General features: G+C 47.7%; 1 protein-coding gene across 1 annotated transcript in view; it reads left to right on the forward strand.

The window, feature by feature from the left end:
• Positions 1–13,931: 13,931 nt before the first annotated feature.
• The window catches only part of PKD2L1 (polycystin 2 like 1, transient receptor potential cation channel), a 51,687-nt gene continuing 47,978 nt past the window's right edge, over positions 13,932–17,640 (forward strand). The window contains exon 1 of the mRNA XM_012439305.2: positions 13,932–14,377. Within this exon, the coding sequence (XP_012294728.2) occupies positions 14,355–14,377 (23 nt within the window). The 5' untranslated portion in view covers positions 13,932–14,354. The remainder of the gene's footprint in view (positions 14,378–17,640) is intronic.

Raw genomic sequence — 17,640 nt, forward strand, 5'->3', positions numbered from 1 at the left:
ACACCCGGTGTTGCAGGCATTGTGTCTATAATTTTCCTAGCTGAATTCACACTTGACTGTGGCTTTTCTGGCTCCCGTTTAGGGTACAAATACAGTAATCAGGACATGCCATTATGGATGTTTCCAGAACTGGCCCCAGTGTAGGCAGACTCTCCATCAGATGAAGCTATTTCCAAGAGCATAGATAGCTCCAGGAAAGAGCCCCAGGGCAGAGCTGGCCAGCAAAGCCCAAGTCTCTTAATCTAGGCTTTCATCCTTACCTGACCTCTGCCAGGGCAGGAATCTTTCTGAGTAATTCTGCGCCCTCACTCTTATTGGATTTTGCTTTCCAGCAGAGTTCTGGCAGCTGAGCTATCTCTAGCACCTGAGCTGTTGCATTTACCTGACCTTTTTCCTCATAGGAACACCTGGTGGGAAGGAGGATCATTCAGAGGATTTCTCTCCTCATCTCACTGCTAAGAGGGCAAAGATGTTGATTGTCCTGTCAAAATTTCTGTCCACCCACGAAGAAAGGACATGACCCTGAGCAGGTCACTGTCCAGAGAGATGAGACAGTGTGGTGACTCTTGCACAGTGGAGGTGCTTGTCAGAGTGGCATTGGCCACCGCCCCCCACCCCCCGCCCTGCCTCCTGCAGAGGCCTCTCTGGAGTCACCAGCCATTTGTCACTTAGAGCATGGCTTCAGGTTTCTCAGTCTAAGCAGCTCAATAACAATGTGGTAGAGTTCCTTGGGAAATCATGGTCTCCCTGGAGGGGGTGTCCTCCGTGGGGTGGAGAGGGGAGGGTGGTCCACTCCCAGAGCTTTCCAGAGTTTTGGGGGCAGAAGCGACTTGTGGGGCATCGTCATTTCGCCCTTTCTCATCTCTGGTGACTGAGTCACTTTGGCTGCAGAGTCGATTGCCACATCTATGAAGACATCCTCCTTGTTGACCCTGATGTGGCCTGGGCAAGGGTTTTTTTTTGTTTTTTGTGTTTTTTTTTTTGAGATGAAGTCTCACTGTTGCCTAGGCTGGAGTGGTGGTGTGATCTCAGCTCACTGCAACCTCTACCTTCCAGGTTCAAGTGATTCTTCTGCCTCAGTCTCCCAAGTAGCTGGGATTACAGGTACCTGCCACCATGCCTGGTTAATTTTGTATGTTTAGTAGAGACAGGGTTTTGCCATGTTGGTCAGGCTGGTCTCAAACACCTGGCCTCAAGTGATTCACTCACCTTGGCCTCCCAAAGTGCTGGGACTATAGGGGTGAGCCACTGCGCCTGGCCCTGGGCAAGGGTTTGGAAATCCATGGGCGCACTCTGCATGGTGGGCTTTCTGATAGTTTGTTCGTGTTTCTCTGCTTCATGGACTCACGTTGAAGACTCCAGAGTCCTAGACAACTTTCTTTCTTTCTCTCTCTCTTTCTTTCTTTTTCTTTTTTCTTTCTTTCTTTTTCTCTTTCTTTCTTCTTTTCTTTTTCTCTCTCTCCTTCCTTTCTTCTCTCTCCCTCCCTCCCTCCCTCTTTCTTTCTTTCTTTGTCTTTCTCTCTCTCTTTCTCTCTCTCTCTCTTTCTGATGGAGCCTTGCTCCATCTGGGAGTGCAGTGGTGCTTGGAGAGCAGTGGTGCGATCTCGGCAAACTACAACTTCCACCTCCCAGGTTCAAACAATTCTTGTGCCTCAACCTCCCGAGTAGCTGGGAATACAGGCACCCACCACCATACCCAGCTAATTTTTGTATTTTCAGTAGAGATGGGGTTTCATCATGTTGGCCAGGCTGGTCTCAAAGTCCTGATCTCAGCTGATCTACCTGCCTCAGCCTCCCAAAGTGCTGGGACCGCAGGCACACGTCACCACACCTGGCTAAGTTTTGTATTTTGAGTAGAGATGGGGTTTCACCATGTTGGCTAGGCTGGTCTCAAAGTTCTGCTCTCAGCTGATCTACCTGCCTCAGCCTCCCAAAGTGCTGGGACCGCAGGCACACATCACCACACCTGGCTAATTTTTGTATTTTGAGTAGAGATGGGGTTTCACCATGTTGGCTAGGCTGGTCTCAAAGTCCTGCTCTCAGCTGATCTACCTGCCTCAGCCTCACAAAGTGCTGGGACCGCAGGCACATGTCACCACACCTGGCTAAGTTTTGTATTTTGAGTAGAGACGGGGTTTCACCATGCGGCGGTCTTTCTCAGGTCTGTTGGTGTCTCTCTGCTCCCTGGACTCACGCTGAAGACTCTGGAGTGCTGGGCATTCTGATACTGAGTCTGGATTGCTTCATGACTGACCAGACCACACCTCTGCAAGTTTCCATTTCTTCCTCTATTTCACAGTGGTTAAGGGAGTGACACAGGAGCTTTTATATCCCTCCAGAGCTCAGGAAATAAGCTAAGCCCTGGAGGGATATAAAAGAGCAGGATTCCAGAGCCTGTTTCTTCTTCTTCCAACTCTAGTCTGAGCTTCATTTCTGACTTGCTCTTTCTTTTATTATTATTCTATATTTTATAAAAAATATAATGGGGATAGGGTCTCATTGTGTTGTCCAGGCTGGTCTCGAACTTGTGGGCTCAAGTGATCCACCCGCCTCAGCCTCTCAAAGTGTTGGGATTATAGGTATAAGCCACTGGCTCTGGCTTTCTCTTTTAATGCAAGTGGGGAGTGGGAAGCAGCTTTAAACTCTCATGTCTTTCCTTGGAGGTGAGAATCGGTACATCTGGCTCTGGCCTCCCCAAGGTTTGGGGAAATGATGACGGTGCGTGTGATAGGCTTTTTGCACATGTGTGGCCTTTATCCCAGGAACCCATGTGACTTCCCTGCATGCCTGTTTGTGACATGGACAGGCCCAGCGCTGGGGACAGTGTTGGCTTCCTTTTTCTCTGTTATTGACACATTCGGAGAGGAGGCTTCAGGACACATGTCTGCAATCGTGGTACATTCATCTGTAGAAAGAAAGGAAATGAATTGCAGCTCAGGGGTGGGGGCTGGAGGATCTGTGGGTGTCCTGTCCCCAGCCAGCTGCCAACCAGAGAGAGGGGGATCTACATGGAACCCGGACAGCCCACTTACCATTCCCTTCCTTTCGTCTTTCTGGGCTCCTTGCAAGGAAAGGCTAGAAATAGTCATAAGGGCTCTGAACCTGGAGAGGTGAGGTTTATACGTGGACTGACTATAGGCCCCACAAGTGCTCAGGGACCTCAGGGCTGTCCCCGATCTCAGTTCCTTCCCTTCTCCTTCCTCACCCTTTTACATTTTTTAAAAAACCCAGATTAAAGTCAAACTTTGGATGTAAATAAGAAAACATCATCCCTTCCCTTGACATAAGGCCCTAGCGCTTGAGTGTCTGAAACTAGGCACATTCTCTTCCCCATGACTGGCGGATGCTGAGCCCAAGCCCTCTCCCAGCCACTGTCACTTCAGCCATTCCAGATCCTGAGATTAAAGTGTCAGCTTGCTCAAATAAACAAGCATGCTGAGACACATTGTCATCCAGCCAAGCCCATGGCTCTGTCCATCCACACTGCCCGTGGCATCATGACACTGGGCAAGAGGCCAGAGCTGCAGAAAGTTCCCTCCTAACGCTGGTCCTCTCAGCCCTTCCCGTGACAGGGCAATGTGGGGAAGGGATAGAAGCCAGCTCCTGTCCCAGAGGTTGCCTGAGTCAGTGCTCTGTGCCAAGAGAATAGGACAGGGTCCTTCCTGGATGTGGGCTCTTTCCTGTCCAGTGTCCAAGCTGGATAGCCAGAAGGAATAGGGAGAGTGACTCCTCCTCCTCCTGCCAGGCTCAGGCTATTCTGCCTTTATGGAGCCTGTCTGGCCACCACTGGCCTCTGGAGGAGATTGGGGAAAACAAGAGGTTGGGCCCCCACACTTCCATGAGTATATTAATTCACTCATTCAGGGACTTTTTGTGGAATACCCACATGGGTCCCAGACACAGTGGTAAGAGCTGAGGTCACAGGAGATCATAGGTGACCTTGGGCAGTTCACCATAGTAAGGAGATCTCTTTTGTTTTTTGAGACGGAGTCTTGCTCTGTCACCCAAGCTGGAGTGCAGTGACACGATCTGCAACCTCCACCTCTGGGGTTCAAGCAATTCTCCTGCCTCAGCCTCCTGAGTAGCTGGGATTACAGGCTTGTACCACCATGACCGGCTAATGTTTGTATTTTTAGTAAAGATGAGGTTTCACCATGTTGGCTAGGCTGGTCTCAAACTCCCAACCTCGTGATCTGCCTGCCTCAGCCTCCCAAAGTGATGCAATTACAGGCGTGAGCCACCGCGCCCGGCTGGAGCTCTTTATAACTCTAGATGATCGTGCTATAGGTTCCAGAGGAAAGGTACACTCCAGACCAGCTCCCGAGAACCAGGGAAGACTTCCTGGAGGAGATGGTGCTGCTAAATCCCAAGGGACCATTAAAGGTGAATGTGGAGAAGGGCAGTTGGCAAGTTCAGAGGCCTAGAGGAGGAAAAGACTGAACTGACAGTCTATGAACAAGGACCCTCAAATATGGCTCCTCCTGGGCCTCAGGCTGGAGAGATGGTGCAGCACGCCCTCCCCCGGTAGAGAAGAGGTCAGTGCATAGCCCTGCACAGCTCCCTGTGTTGGCAGCATCTGTCTCTCCACACCATCCACAGAGCCACGGCCTTCCTCTCACTCCAGCCCTTTCCGTGTGTGCTCGCGCACGGGAATGTCTGCACACACAGGTGTGCGTACTAGGGGAGAGGCCTCCACCAACTTATTACCTACCCCTGGGGCCTGGAGGTAGGTCCTCAGATCAGATAGTGTGTGTGATGTCTCAAGGGCAGAATATGTGAAATGGAGACTGACAGTCCTGGCAGATGAGGCCTGGGGACAAAGGCCTTAGGACCAGGACCAGGGACAGAGAGTTCTGCGGTGGTCTGACCTTACAAAGATGCCTTTTTCCAGGCCACAGGCTCCTCCCTCCCACCTCTGGAGGCTCACAGGGGGTCCTTCCCCAGCCTGGAAGGCTACCCCTTTCTGAGCAAGCCATCTAGGATGAACACATCGAGAGGAAAGGCAGATACAGGCCCAGGACCTCCAACAACAAATAAACAAGCCAAAGGGAAGGTCTCTCCAACCCTGACTCAACTTCGGAGCCACAGTAAAGAGAGAAGAGGAGCTTGCCCTCGAGTTGCCTTTTTTCTTTTCTCTTTCTTTCTTTTTTTTTTTTTTTGTGAGACGAAGTCTTGCTCTGTTGCCCAGGCTGGAGTACAGTGGCATGATTTCTGCTCACTGCAAACTCCGCCTCCCAGGTTCAAGCAATTATCCTGCCTCAGCCTCCCAATTAGCTGGGATTACAGGCGTGCACCACCACACCTGGCTAATTTTTGTATTTTTAGTAGAGATAGGGTTTCATCATGTTGGCCAGTCTGGACACGAACTGCTGAGCATGCGATCCGCCCACCTCGGCTTCCCAAAAGGCTGGGATTATAGGCATGAGCCACTGTGCCTGGCCCCCGTGCTGCCTTCGTGGTCATAAAGAGGTACACCCCCATTTTCTTCTTGCAGTTGCTAAGAGTGCTCCGAGGAAGGTCACCACTCTCTTGAGGAGTTCAGAACCCGTGCCTCTCTCCCTGCTGTAGGTGAAAGGAACAGGCCCTGGCCATCCCTGGCCCTTCACCCCTTTTGCTTCTCTCCTCCCAAATGCCCCTCCCAAGCTGCTGCTTCCCCTACAAGAGAACCTTTTCCTGAGTCCATCTAGCCTTGTGCCCCAGCCAGCCAGCTCTCCCTCGGCCTTCCCTTTGCCTGACAGTAACCTCTCCGGCAGCTGATGTCACCCTGGCTTTGCACTGACACAGCAGCTGAGCTGGCCACAGCAGGGCGGTGAGGTCCAGAGGGCAGCTGGCTGTGTCTGAGGCCAAGATCCCCTCAGCAGTCCCCCAGGGCTCTTCCTCAGCCAAGAGCCTGCTTCTCTCTCATTCCATGCCTCTAGCCCCACGTAGCCACTTGGGGATAGACTGTTGACTGAACCTCCCCTGTGCCCAGCAGAAACTCAATTCTCTGCTCTGTGTGGGGGAGAATGGAGCCAAAGCTCTGCTCCCACCCCTGGGGAGCTCACAGATTTCTAAGAGAAACAGGACAAAGCACAATAGCAAACTGGGCAGACTAGCGTCTGATGAAGGCAGAGTGTAAACACACCATATTACACAGGTTAGGAGTTCAGGGAAGAGAGAGGGGTGCCTTCCTAAGAGATGCCCCTAGAATCAGGTAGGGGGAGAGAATGGGCCGGTGATAGAGTAACACTGTGTTTGTTTGTTTGTTTTTTACGTGTCTATTTATTTATGTGCACTTCGGCGCTTTGACAATCTATTAATATTTACCCACGTATTTACCTCTATTTTGCAAAGCTCAGAAAAGTTGTACCAGACTGGGGGCACTGGGGTGGGGATTTGTCTGTACCTAACATCTGCTAGGTGCGAACTAGGTACTTAATATATTGTGTCTAGTAATTCGTTCTTCCTAGCCACGGAACAAACATGCTAAGCAGAAAGTCAGAGGGACACTTGCTGGCTGCATCTCCCTGCCCTACCGCCATTCACCACTTCCCCCGTGGTCACATTCCCTGCTGCACAAGCCCTTCAGGCCTGGCCCCCGGGCACGCTACAATCTGGAAGACTCCCCAGGTCAGCTAAAAGCTTCATCATCCTACTCCAGCCCCCAACTCCACCTTTCTTCCCCATCTCCCCCTATCCAAGAGAGAAAGGGAAAACCCCATGCTAGCCCTCAGCTTTACCTTCAGCATCTAAGGTGTACATTAATGTCATCAGGTGAATTTCCATGCTGTTTTTCTGCTGTTCCCACATCCGGGGTTGGCTGGATTTCCTCTTCAAGCCCAGAGTTATTTCTTCTCATGTCCTAAGGGACTCTGGATTTGCAATATCATCTGGCCCAGATATGCTCTTGCAGAATCTTTGTCCCCATGTCCTCCTTTCAGGCAGCAGCCCAGAAAGCCAACTGCTTTTATCCCATCCCTCCCAAACCTGCAGCTGAGGACCAGCCAGGGAGAGAGGGGAGCCAAGCCTGGAGCCCCATGTACAGCAGGCCCCTCAGCCCCACCTCAGTTCCCACAGCCTCAACAGCACCCACAGAGCCCCAAAGGGGGCTGTGGACCCTGTCGGTCCCCAGGACACGCCAAGAACCCATCATTGGTTTCCCCTAACATGCACTTTACCAAACCTCTGCTTTCCCCAGACAAGTGCCAACGTCTTTTTTTCTGATCCCCAAGAGCTACCTGGCTCTCTGAGCCACCTGGCAAAGCTATGGCTGCCTGTCACATAGTTCAGGGAGGTCTATGAGGCTCAGCGGAGTCTGGGACCTCGCCACCAACTCTGGCACCAGAGGATGGATGGTTACCTGAGAAACAGAGACCTGCCCAGGAAAGGGATGGGGCCTGGCTCTGGCCAGCTAGCTTCCAGCCAGGGCAGGCTGGCACCTGGGATCGGGGCTGAAGCCAACACCCAAATAATCCCATTACCTCCTTCATGTTTTAGGGCTTCTAAGCAAGAAGCAGCCAAAGGCAGAGACATGGAAATGTAGGGCTTGCTTGTGAGGGTGAGTGTGCCAGGATTCATCCAGGAGAGCAGGCACAGAGTCTGATTTAGGGCATGGGAGGAGCCATGGGGGGGCTGTAGAGAGAAGGAAGCGAGATCGAGGAGTGAAATCAGCACACGAGGTGAGAGGTGAGGATTGAGTTGTCTCCCTGAGAGGTGGAGAGCATATGTGGCACTTGGTAGAGACTCTCGAGGACTGAGGCTGTCCCTTTTAAAGGAAGGCAAGGAGGCCGTGCGAATGGGCCTCAGAGACCTCTGATTACAGGTAGGGCATCTGACCAAGACATTCACCTGGGCTGCACTGCCCCAGGCCTGCTCCCACCCGGAGCATCTTTGCCAGGAGTTGAGTGTGGCGGGGATGCGAAGGCAAGCCCAGTTCTGGGAGACACAGAACTCCCTGATGGCCTGTTGTGGCTCCCGAGAGGTCTCACTGAACCTCTCTTCAACTACACACCACAGCTGTCCTCCCGATCTTCCTACCCTTTCTCCTTCACTCAGGCGGGACTTTCCTCACTTCCTGCCAGTGCCCTCAGCCTTACTCAGCTCCCCGTTTTCTCTCACAGATGTCTCTCCCACAAGAAAAACACACATAGTTGCCCAGCCTTGGTGTCTGCTTCTCAGTGGAGCCAGTTTAACAGGGGCCACTACTAGGCCTCAAGAATAATAAAGCCCTATGGGTTAGGACTGTTATCAGGCCCAGATCTGAACCTGCAGTTACCCAGAGGGGAAAAATGGTAAGGTACAGGAAGAAGCTGGGAGAGAACTGGTTTCTAGATTGGGGGCTCAGCCCTCCAAACTGGATTATCTATTATTTTACATCCAGAAAAGAGCAGGCTCGCCCTATGGACAGACATGGGGCCAGGGTCCTGCTGCCACCCAGTGGCCATGGTAGGCAAAGTATGTTTGCGGCCTCGCACTGGGTCCAGTGATGCTGCTGGTGAGGGTAGGAGTAGAGAATTTGTTCTGGTGGTTGGGGTCCTCTCCCTGTCTCATTTACAGCATAAGTTACAAAAATCCTGACTTCCAAACTTAATTCCCAAACTTTCCTCCATTAAAATTAGCATCATAGTCGGCCGGGCGCACAGGCTCACGCCTATAATCCTAGCACTTTGGGAGGCCGAGGCGGGTGGATCACCTGAGGTCGGAAGTTCATGACCAGCCTGGCCAACATGGCGAAACCCCATCTCTACTAAAAATACAAAAATTAGCCAGGCATGATGGCAGATGCCTATAATCCCAGCTACTCGGGAGGCTGAGGCAGGAGAATCGCTTGAACCGGGGGGTAGAGGTTGCAGTGAGCCGAGATTGTGCCACTTCACTCCAGCCTGGGCAAAAGAGCAAAACTCCATCTCAAAAAATAAAATAGCACCATCGTCACACACATCTATGAATGTACTACAACCACTGAAGTCTGTTTTAAGAAGGTGAATTGTATGGTATGTGATTCTGTCTCAATAAAATCAGCACCATAAGAAGAGGTGGGTGAGGCTTTTAGTAGGTGAAGATGAGGATGGTTGTTTCTGTTTCTTGGGACTCCCCACACCGATATGAAAGAAGGTCACACGGTCGGTTCTCAACAAATCTTTAATAAATTACTAGTGTTGTTAAATGGAGCCATTTTTTTTTTCTTTTCTTTGTAATTTCTTTCTCTCTTTTTTTTTTTTTTTGAGCCACTTTTTTCATTGTCTCACTACTCACCCTTGAAGCTGTACACCTTCATTTCCCCAAATCTGTAGGTATCTAAAGCCTTCTTACTTTCCAAGGTCACCTGAGATCTTCTAATCTAAACATCCAAAAGCTTTTCAGTGATCAGAACCCTCAAACTTTTAGCAGCACTGAATACTGTTCATCATGAGCACCCCACCTTTTTTTTTTTTTTTTTGAGATAGAGTCTCGCTCTGTCAGCCAAGCTGGAGTACAGTGGCAAAATCTCAGCTCACTTCAACCTCCGCCTCCCGGGTTCAAGCAATTCTTCTGCCTCAGCTTCCCAAGTAGCTGGACTACAAGCCTGTGCCACCACGCCCAGCTAATTTTTTGTATTTTTTGTAGAGACAGGGCTTCAACATGTTAGCCAGGATGTTCTCCGTCTCCTGACCTTGTGATCTGCCAACCTTGGCCTCCCAAAGTGCTGGGATTACAGGTATGAGCCACCGCGCCTAGCTGAGCCCCTTTCTTAAAACCATCCTCCTCTGGCTTTTGGTCTTGAAAATCCACATCTCTCCTCCTTTCTCTTTTATGACTCTTCTGTTTTCTTTACAGCTCTTCTTCCTTTCCCTGGCCCCTTAAGCTCTTTTGTGTCTTCACTCAGTTCTTTAGCAATATCATCTATTGCTGTGGCTCCAATAATCACCTCTAGCTACGTGATCCCCACATCACTCCCTTCAGTCTTTATTCCCCTCTCAAGCTTTAGCCCAAATTGGCCAATGGCCTCTCAGGTTTCATCATCTGAGTGTCTCATTAACACTTGAGAAACAAATATACCCACAGCTGAATTCATTGCCTTCCTGCTATAACCTTTCTCTTTCTTTTTTTTGGAGACAAGGTCTTGCTCTGTCACCCAGGCTGGAGTGTGGTAGCATGATCATGGCTTACTGCAGCTTCAGACTCCCAGGCTCAAGGGATTCTCCTGCCTCAGCCTCTCAGCTTTCTGAGTAGCTAGGACTATAGGACTACAAGCATGCACCACCACACGTGGCTATTTTTTTTTTTATTTTTAAAATTTTTGTAGAGATGAGAGTCTCACTATGTTGCCCAGACTGGTCTTAAACTCCTGGGTTCAAGCGATACTCCCATCTCAGCCTCCCAAAGTGCTGGTATTACAGGCATGAGCCACCATTCCCAGCCTTGAAAGCTTCTTCTGACCCTTCCTCATACCCTGTTAATGTCATCATTATCCATCCGGTTGTCCAGGTCTGAGGCCTTAGAGTCACCTTTGATTTCTCTATCCCTGGAACCCTACATCCAATTAGATGCTAATTTCATCAGGGGCTGCCTATAAGATATCTTGCTTATCTTTCCATTCTTTTCTATTCTTATGTTACCACCTTAATTCAGGTTTTCATTATGTGTTCCTGAACTAGGACAGAAACCTTCCAGCTGATACCCTCGCTTCCAATTTCCCCTGAAACCAACCCATCTTATTGTTCAACTGTTTCTCATGAAGTCTATCTTGGATTTCATTACTCTGCTCAGACAGAAAACGGCCTTGTCTTTCTATTGTCTAATGAATTAAATGTCTGGCATTCGAGGCCTTGTGCATTTGCTCCCAATCCTCTTTCCAGGCTTACTTTCTCTAGTCCAAGTGGAACAATTCTTCCAAAAAAGCACCCAATGTTCCTGCCTGCCTTTCCTCAGGCTGTTTCTTCTGCATAGGAGACAGAGAGGAAGCTATTATCTTTGCAGCCACAGGCCAAATTCCAAACCCTAATTCCCCCATAAGTTATCGCTCTGATCCTCAGTTTCTTCGTCTGTAAAGTGGAAAAAATAAAAATCTACCCCATACAATTGTGTGAAAATTAACTAAGATAATGCACTGTGAAGTGTCTGGCCTTTGAGTGTTAATAAATGGTAGCCAACACTGCCATGAATGCACCTATGTAACAACTTTGCATGTTTTTCACATGTACCCCAAAACCTAAAATGCAATAAAAAAAAAAAAAAAGAAAAGAAACTAAAAAAAAAAAAAAAATACATTCATGAATCTCTAGCTAGATGGATCAAGAAAAAGAGATAAGATTCAAATCCCCTATATCAGGAATGGAAGTGGGTACATCACAATAGGTCATACAAACATTAAAAGTAATATGACAAAATACTATGAAAATGACAATAAAGAAAAATGACAATAAATTTGACAATGTACATTGTTAAATTAAATTAAATTTGGTGTAAAGCTTTCTACATATCTTGAGTTCCTACATAGCAAACTAACCTAACTTAACATAACTGCATCATGCAAACAACAAACTAAAGAGTGTTGTAATAAATCGCTGAGTCTCAGCCAATCACAGGTTGCTAACTGATCATACTATGTCCCCCATAAGGCGAATGCCTCTTCACACCACGCCCATATAAGGCAAACACTGAGCTGTAACTAATTGGCTGGTTTTGTATATCACTTCTTGGGGAAAAAAAATAAATAAATAAAAATAAAAATAAAAAATAAGTGGTAGCCATACTTTATTTCTGTCTCTTAAAATATTACCCATCCTTCAAAGTCCATCTCAATGCCATTCCTTAGAAATTCCATTCTTGACCTTCCCACTTTCTAGCCTAATCATCTGCCTTTCTTGGAGAAACTTCTAGGTGCTGTACTTCTCATTGCAGCTATTTCTAGACTTGTCACACATTTCGCAGACTCTTTCCCAACTGTATCTACAAGGAAGTAATGACTAATACAATAAGTTGGCACAAGGAGGTGATAAGCAAATCTATTGCATGGATGACTTCCATGTCAATAAATAAACTGTAATAATCTCCTGCTGAAGTGAAAAGCTAGCCAACCAGCTGGGAATTTCTCTGAGTCTGAGATGAAAATGAGCCTCAAGTCTCCTAAGACTACTGGCTTTTAAAAAAATATTTTTCTGGCTGGGCACAGTGGCTCACACCTGTAATCCCAGCACTTTGGGAGGCCAAGGTGGGTGGATCATCTGAAGTCAGGAGTTCAAGGCCAACATGGTGAAACCCCGTCTCTACTAAAAATACAAAAATTAGCTGGGTGTGGTGGTGCACTCCTGCACTCCCAGTTATTTGTGAGGCTGAGGCAAGAGAATCGCTTGTACCTGGGAGGTGGAGGTTGCAGTGAGCAGAGATCATACCACTGCACTCCAGCCTGGGTGACAGAGTGAGACTCAACCCCCATCCCCCAAAAATATATATATTCTAATTGTGGAAGTACTTATAATCATTGTAGAAGAAAATGAACACAATAAAAAGCGCCTGTAACCACACTATCCAGAGATAACCACTGATAACTTGTTTCCTTTTTTAATTACTTTTTTTTTCCTGTTGGTAGGTAGTTAATTTGTTTTTAATTTTGATTTTTAGACAGGTCTCACTCTGTCATCCAGGCTGGAATGCAGTGGCGCAATCATGCCTGCAGCCTTGAACTCTCGGGCTTAAGTGATCCTCCCACCTTAGCCTCCGGAGCTAGGGCTATGGGTGCACATCATCACGCCTGGCTAATTTTTAAAATTTTTGTAGAGATGGGATCTTGCTATGTTGCTCAGGCTGGCCTCAAACTCCTGAGCTCAAGCGATCCTCCCGCTTCTGCCTCCTAAAGTGCTAGGACTGGGCCACTCACTCACACACACTGGGTGTTGAGCCACTGCGCCCAGCGCAAGTCTCAACATTTCTTGCAGGATTGTGACTTTTTCTGTGTTTGGTCTTTTACTCTGTGTGTTCTTCTGTGCTTATTAGTAAAATATATTCAAATCTCAGAACACCTTGTTTTCCTCAGGGACAAGAAGTGGAAAGAGAAGTAGAACTCATCATTCTATTTCTCATTAGCTTCAGAAAGCCTGGTCCGTATTTCTCCCTTGTAGCACTTTTTATGATTATAAATCATAAATTATTTAAGTATGCATTGAATTCCTGTGTTTTCCACCAGAATGGGGCTTCTATGAGGCAGGGGCCATGATCATCTTTTGTGCTGCTTCATCCCTAGAGCTGACCTACCATATGGTCAGCGCTTGGTAAATATTTGTGGAATAAATTAATGCCTGGAGGGAGGACTCTGTATGGAAGAACATATGTCTCCTGTAAAGAAGCCTTCAGAGGCTGGGGCAAGGAGGCGACTGCCCTGAGACCCCAAAAGATGCTGAAGTTTGTATATCAGGAGGGTCCCCTGGTATCCCAGTCTCTCCTCTTTGCAGTCGCTGGGCACTCAGTTAGCTGTGCCTCATGTGGAATTTGGTGAGTGGCTCTGAGGTGAGAAGAATTGTGTTCTCTTGGGCCTTCATCCCCAAACTCCCTTGCAGACTTTCCTTTCCTCTCTCCTGCCTTTCTTGATGCTCCCCTCACCTGGCAGTGGCCCCTCTCTGTCTAGCCTGCTGTCTGTAATTCACGTGGTCTCTCTCTTCCCCCACTCCACCAGCTCCAGCAGGTGGCTGGACTGATACTCAGATACTCAGCTACAGAGCCCCGTCTGACGCAGCTGGAACTCTGTTTGGAAATGATAATACTGATGGATTGCCTCAGAGCATGTGAGCACATGATGTCTGGACTACATTCAGCAAGGGATCATGGCGTGACCTCAGGACCACATTCCCAGGGGCTCAGGGAACTGAAGACTTCCTTCCTGATATTTGTTGATGGCATCATCTGTCTCCCGCCACCTGGGTTCAGTTGGTTCCTTCCATCCATTCAATCTTCTATAGAAGGCATGGACAAAGGGACATAGATTTCCAGGAGGGCCCTCTAGAAATGGGAGAAAAGCTAAGGATTTCATTCAAAAAGGATCTCTTTAAAGACATGGGACTGGGTGCAGTGGCTCATGCCTATAATCCAAGCACCTTGGGAGACTGAGGCAGGAGGATCACTTGAGGCCAGGAGTTTGAGACCAGCCTGGGCAACATGGTGAAACCCTGTCTCTACAAAAAATGCAAAAATTAGCTGGGTGTGGTGGTGTGCCCTGGGAGGCTGAGGTGGGAGGATTGCTTGAGCCTGAGATGTTGAGGTTGCAGTGAGCTGTGATTGCACCTCTGCACTCCAGCCTAGGCAACAGAACGAGACTCTGTCTCAAAAAACAAAGAAAAAACAAATTTTAGTGTTTTTGCCACGCAGATAACTAGTGGCATATTGATGAAGCTTAAGCTCTCATGCCCAGGATTCTTTCTTACAGGTAAGTGATTTCCAATATCTTCCATTAAGAATCATTGTCATAGTGAGCCATGGTTACTTATGGATTGTGTCCTATAGTGTACGCTTATTGAGGTAGAAACGGTTAAGAATCATTATGTAATATACAGACGCGAGTCTCCCATCTCAGCAGTTTGAAATTTGCCTCTCTCCATAGAACTTGGAATTCTACAGAAGGTGGTTTGAAGTTTGCTTCTCCCTGTAGAACTTGGAATGTGAATCACTCCAAGATTCTATTGTCTGGAATGTGGAAGGTGACTTTCCCCAGGAGTTCATCAGGAGAACTTATAAGGTCATGGACCAGAAGTTTCCTTCCTAGAGACTTTGCTGTTTCTGGCTCTTCATTGGAGTCTGGTAGATCTGGGTGTCACTGAAGAAGCTTGCTGGGGTGGGCATGGTGTAGAAAGGAAGTGCACTGGTGGTAGAAATGGGGTAATCTCCATCCCAGTGTCTACACTTGGATAGCATATTACCAAAACCACATCCCAGTGAAGCCATGGGACCAATTTGCCAAGTGGGTGAAAAGCTTCCTGATGAAGAGGTGTTTCTGATTTTGATGGGCCACAAGGCTTGTCATGTAGTTATAAAACTCCTCTAAGGCTGAGCACAGTAGCTTACACCTGTAATCCCAGCACTTTGGGAGAGTAAGGTGGGGGGATCACGAGGTCAAGAGATCGAGACCATCCTGGCCAACATGGTGAAACCCTGTCTCTACTAAAAATACAAAAATTAGCTGGGCATGGTGGCGTGCATCTGTAGTCCCAACTACTTAGGAGGCTGAGGGAGGAGAATCACTTGAACCTGGGAGGCGGAGGTTGCAGTGAGCCAACGTCATGCCATTGTACTCCAGCTTGGCGACAGAGTGAGATTCCACCTCAAAAAAACAAAAAACAAAAAACAAAACTCCTCTAATAGGTGCTGTCACTCAAAGATTACCTTTCAAATTCTCTCCAGGCCAAAGATTGCCTTTTGAATTCTCTCCAGGCAAATTGGTATCACTCTATTCTGCTGGTGTCAAAATAGTGTAGACGCAGAGAGTTCTGGGACCCATGTCGCTCAGAAACAATGTCAAAGTCCTGGCTGAAGGTATCTACATTATCCACAAATTGCCGTATATGAGTAGAATGTCCCAGCATGATGCAATAGTGAGAGAACTAAATTTGTATTGTGCTTCAAAGTACATAGTTTATAAAGACTTCTATGTTCTGCTATCTGAATCCTAAAGCATTCCTTAAGGTCATAAGGACAGACATTGCTATCAACACTTTGGAGATTTGCAGATAGGTAAATTGAGTCTCAAAAGCTGCTTATCCAGAACCATATACTAGTAAGTTTCGAGCCAATTGCTAAACCCAGGGACTTTATGCACTTTTTTTGTTTGTTTGAGACAGTCTTGCTCTGTCTCCTAGGCTTGAGTGCAGTGGTGCGATCTTGGCTCACTTCAACCTCCGCCTCCCAGGTTCAAGTGATTCTCCTTCCTCAGCCTCCTGAGTAGCTGGAATTACAGGAGTGCACACCCAGCTAATTTTTGTATTTTTAGTAGAGATGAGGTTTCACCATGTTGGCCAGGCTGCTCTTGAACTCCTGACTTCAGGTGATCCTCCCGCCTCGACCTCTCAAAGTGCTGAGAGGTCCGCCCGGCCTACACTGGTTCTTTTTAACAGGAAAAGTCAAGTGCTGGTAGGCGCTTGAGGACATGGAGAGGTACTGGACACAAGATAATCAGGAGATGCCACTTGATTACTACACTTGCAATTTCTTGAGCAAGTTTAAACATCATAAAAATGCTAAGAACTTTTTGAGAAAATTTCTCAAGCTGTGTTGCATAAGCTGTGCTCCTGGGGCCAGTAGGGGTTGACCCACACACACGGGGAATGGTTAACACTAAGCAGGAGAAAGCAATTGGATTTTGCCCAGGTAGGTGACCAAAGGTGAGTAAAGTAGTGCACCGGTGGCCTTGAACAATCAGAGATGTGAGACTTGTCACATGATGATCCTCCTTTAGCACATTCAAACCCCCGCTGATCACAAGCCTCCTCCAGAACTCAAAATTAACCAATGGAAATCAGATACCATTCTCCTGTTGCTCTTCCCACGTCTCTGGACCGTACTGTTAGCTTCCTGTTCATCACCCCTATCCTGAAGTCCAGTTATGCAAGGCAGGGGTCCTTTTGCAATTATTTAAAGGGCTGGTGGGTAAGAGGCAGTGGCTCTCTCTTCCTTTGTCATCAGCTTATTTAACATAAGACGGTTGATACTGGCACAGTCCCTCCTCCTTTTTCTTTTTTTTATTTTCTGGGGTGTTTCCAAATTTATTGTTTATCAATTGACTCATCTTGGAAATTGAGCTGTAAAACACCAGGATAGAGGATAGTCTTGGTTGCCAAATCTGTTCCCCAACCAGGGCAGCATTGTACCCTTCCAAAACTTTCTAGGCCTCCTCCAAATGACTCAGGGAATGGGAATTTCACCACCTCTCATGGGAGGTTATTTTATAGCCTCTTAACGTCTTAGCCATTATGAAAGTTCTTCTGATGAAATCTTTTTTCCCTTGGGTTCATTCATTACCTTTAGATAATCCCCTAAAAAGCACCTTCACAATCCCTCTTCCTTCTTTGGGGCTTATGATGCCTTCAACTATCTGCACATGACTTTCAGGCCCCCATCCCACACACATGCACCCACACTCCTTAGCTCTTCAGCAGCCTACCCACATGCAATTCTTTTCATCTTTCCTCCTACATCAAAACCTCAAGTGAATTTGAAGGGGGATTATGGTTCCCTTCTCAAGATTTTCTCATGTCAGCTGCATCCCTTCTCCTCAACTACATGCCAGATTTCTGTATGCCAATAGCCCTTCACCAGTAGAAATGACATTTTTCTGGAATGCTGTGTTCTATAGTTTAGAAAAAATAGATTCCTCCTACCTATAGTTTATATCTAGGTTGGATCAATATTTATACAAACTATAATAAGGAGGAAAAATCTAAAGTCTGGGACTACCTTAAATCTCTCACTCTGTCACCCATGCTGGAGTGCAGTGGCGCAATCTCGGCTCACTGCAACCTCCGCCTCCCGGGTTCAAGCCATTCTCCTGCCTCAGCCTCCTGAGTAGCTGGGACTACAGGCGTGTGCCACCACACCCGGCTAATTTTTTATTTTTAGTAGAGATGGGGTTTCATTATGTTGGCCAGGCTGGTCTCGAACTCCTGACCTCAGGTGATCCGTGTGCCTCGGCCTCCCAAA

This window comes from Aotus nancymaae, unplaced genomic scaffold (genome assembly GCF_030222135.1).
Source record: "Aotus nancymaae isolate 86718 unplaced genomic scaffold, 86718_ANA_hifiasm-v0.15.2.pri h1tg000010l, whole genome shotgun sequence".
In the NCBI taxonomy this organism is placed as follows: domain Eukaryota; kingdom Metazoa; phylum Chordata; class Mammalia; order Primates; family Aotidae; genus Aotus; species Aotus nancymaae.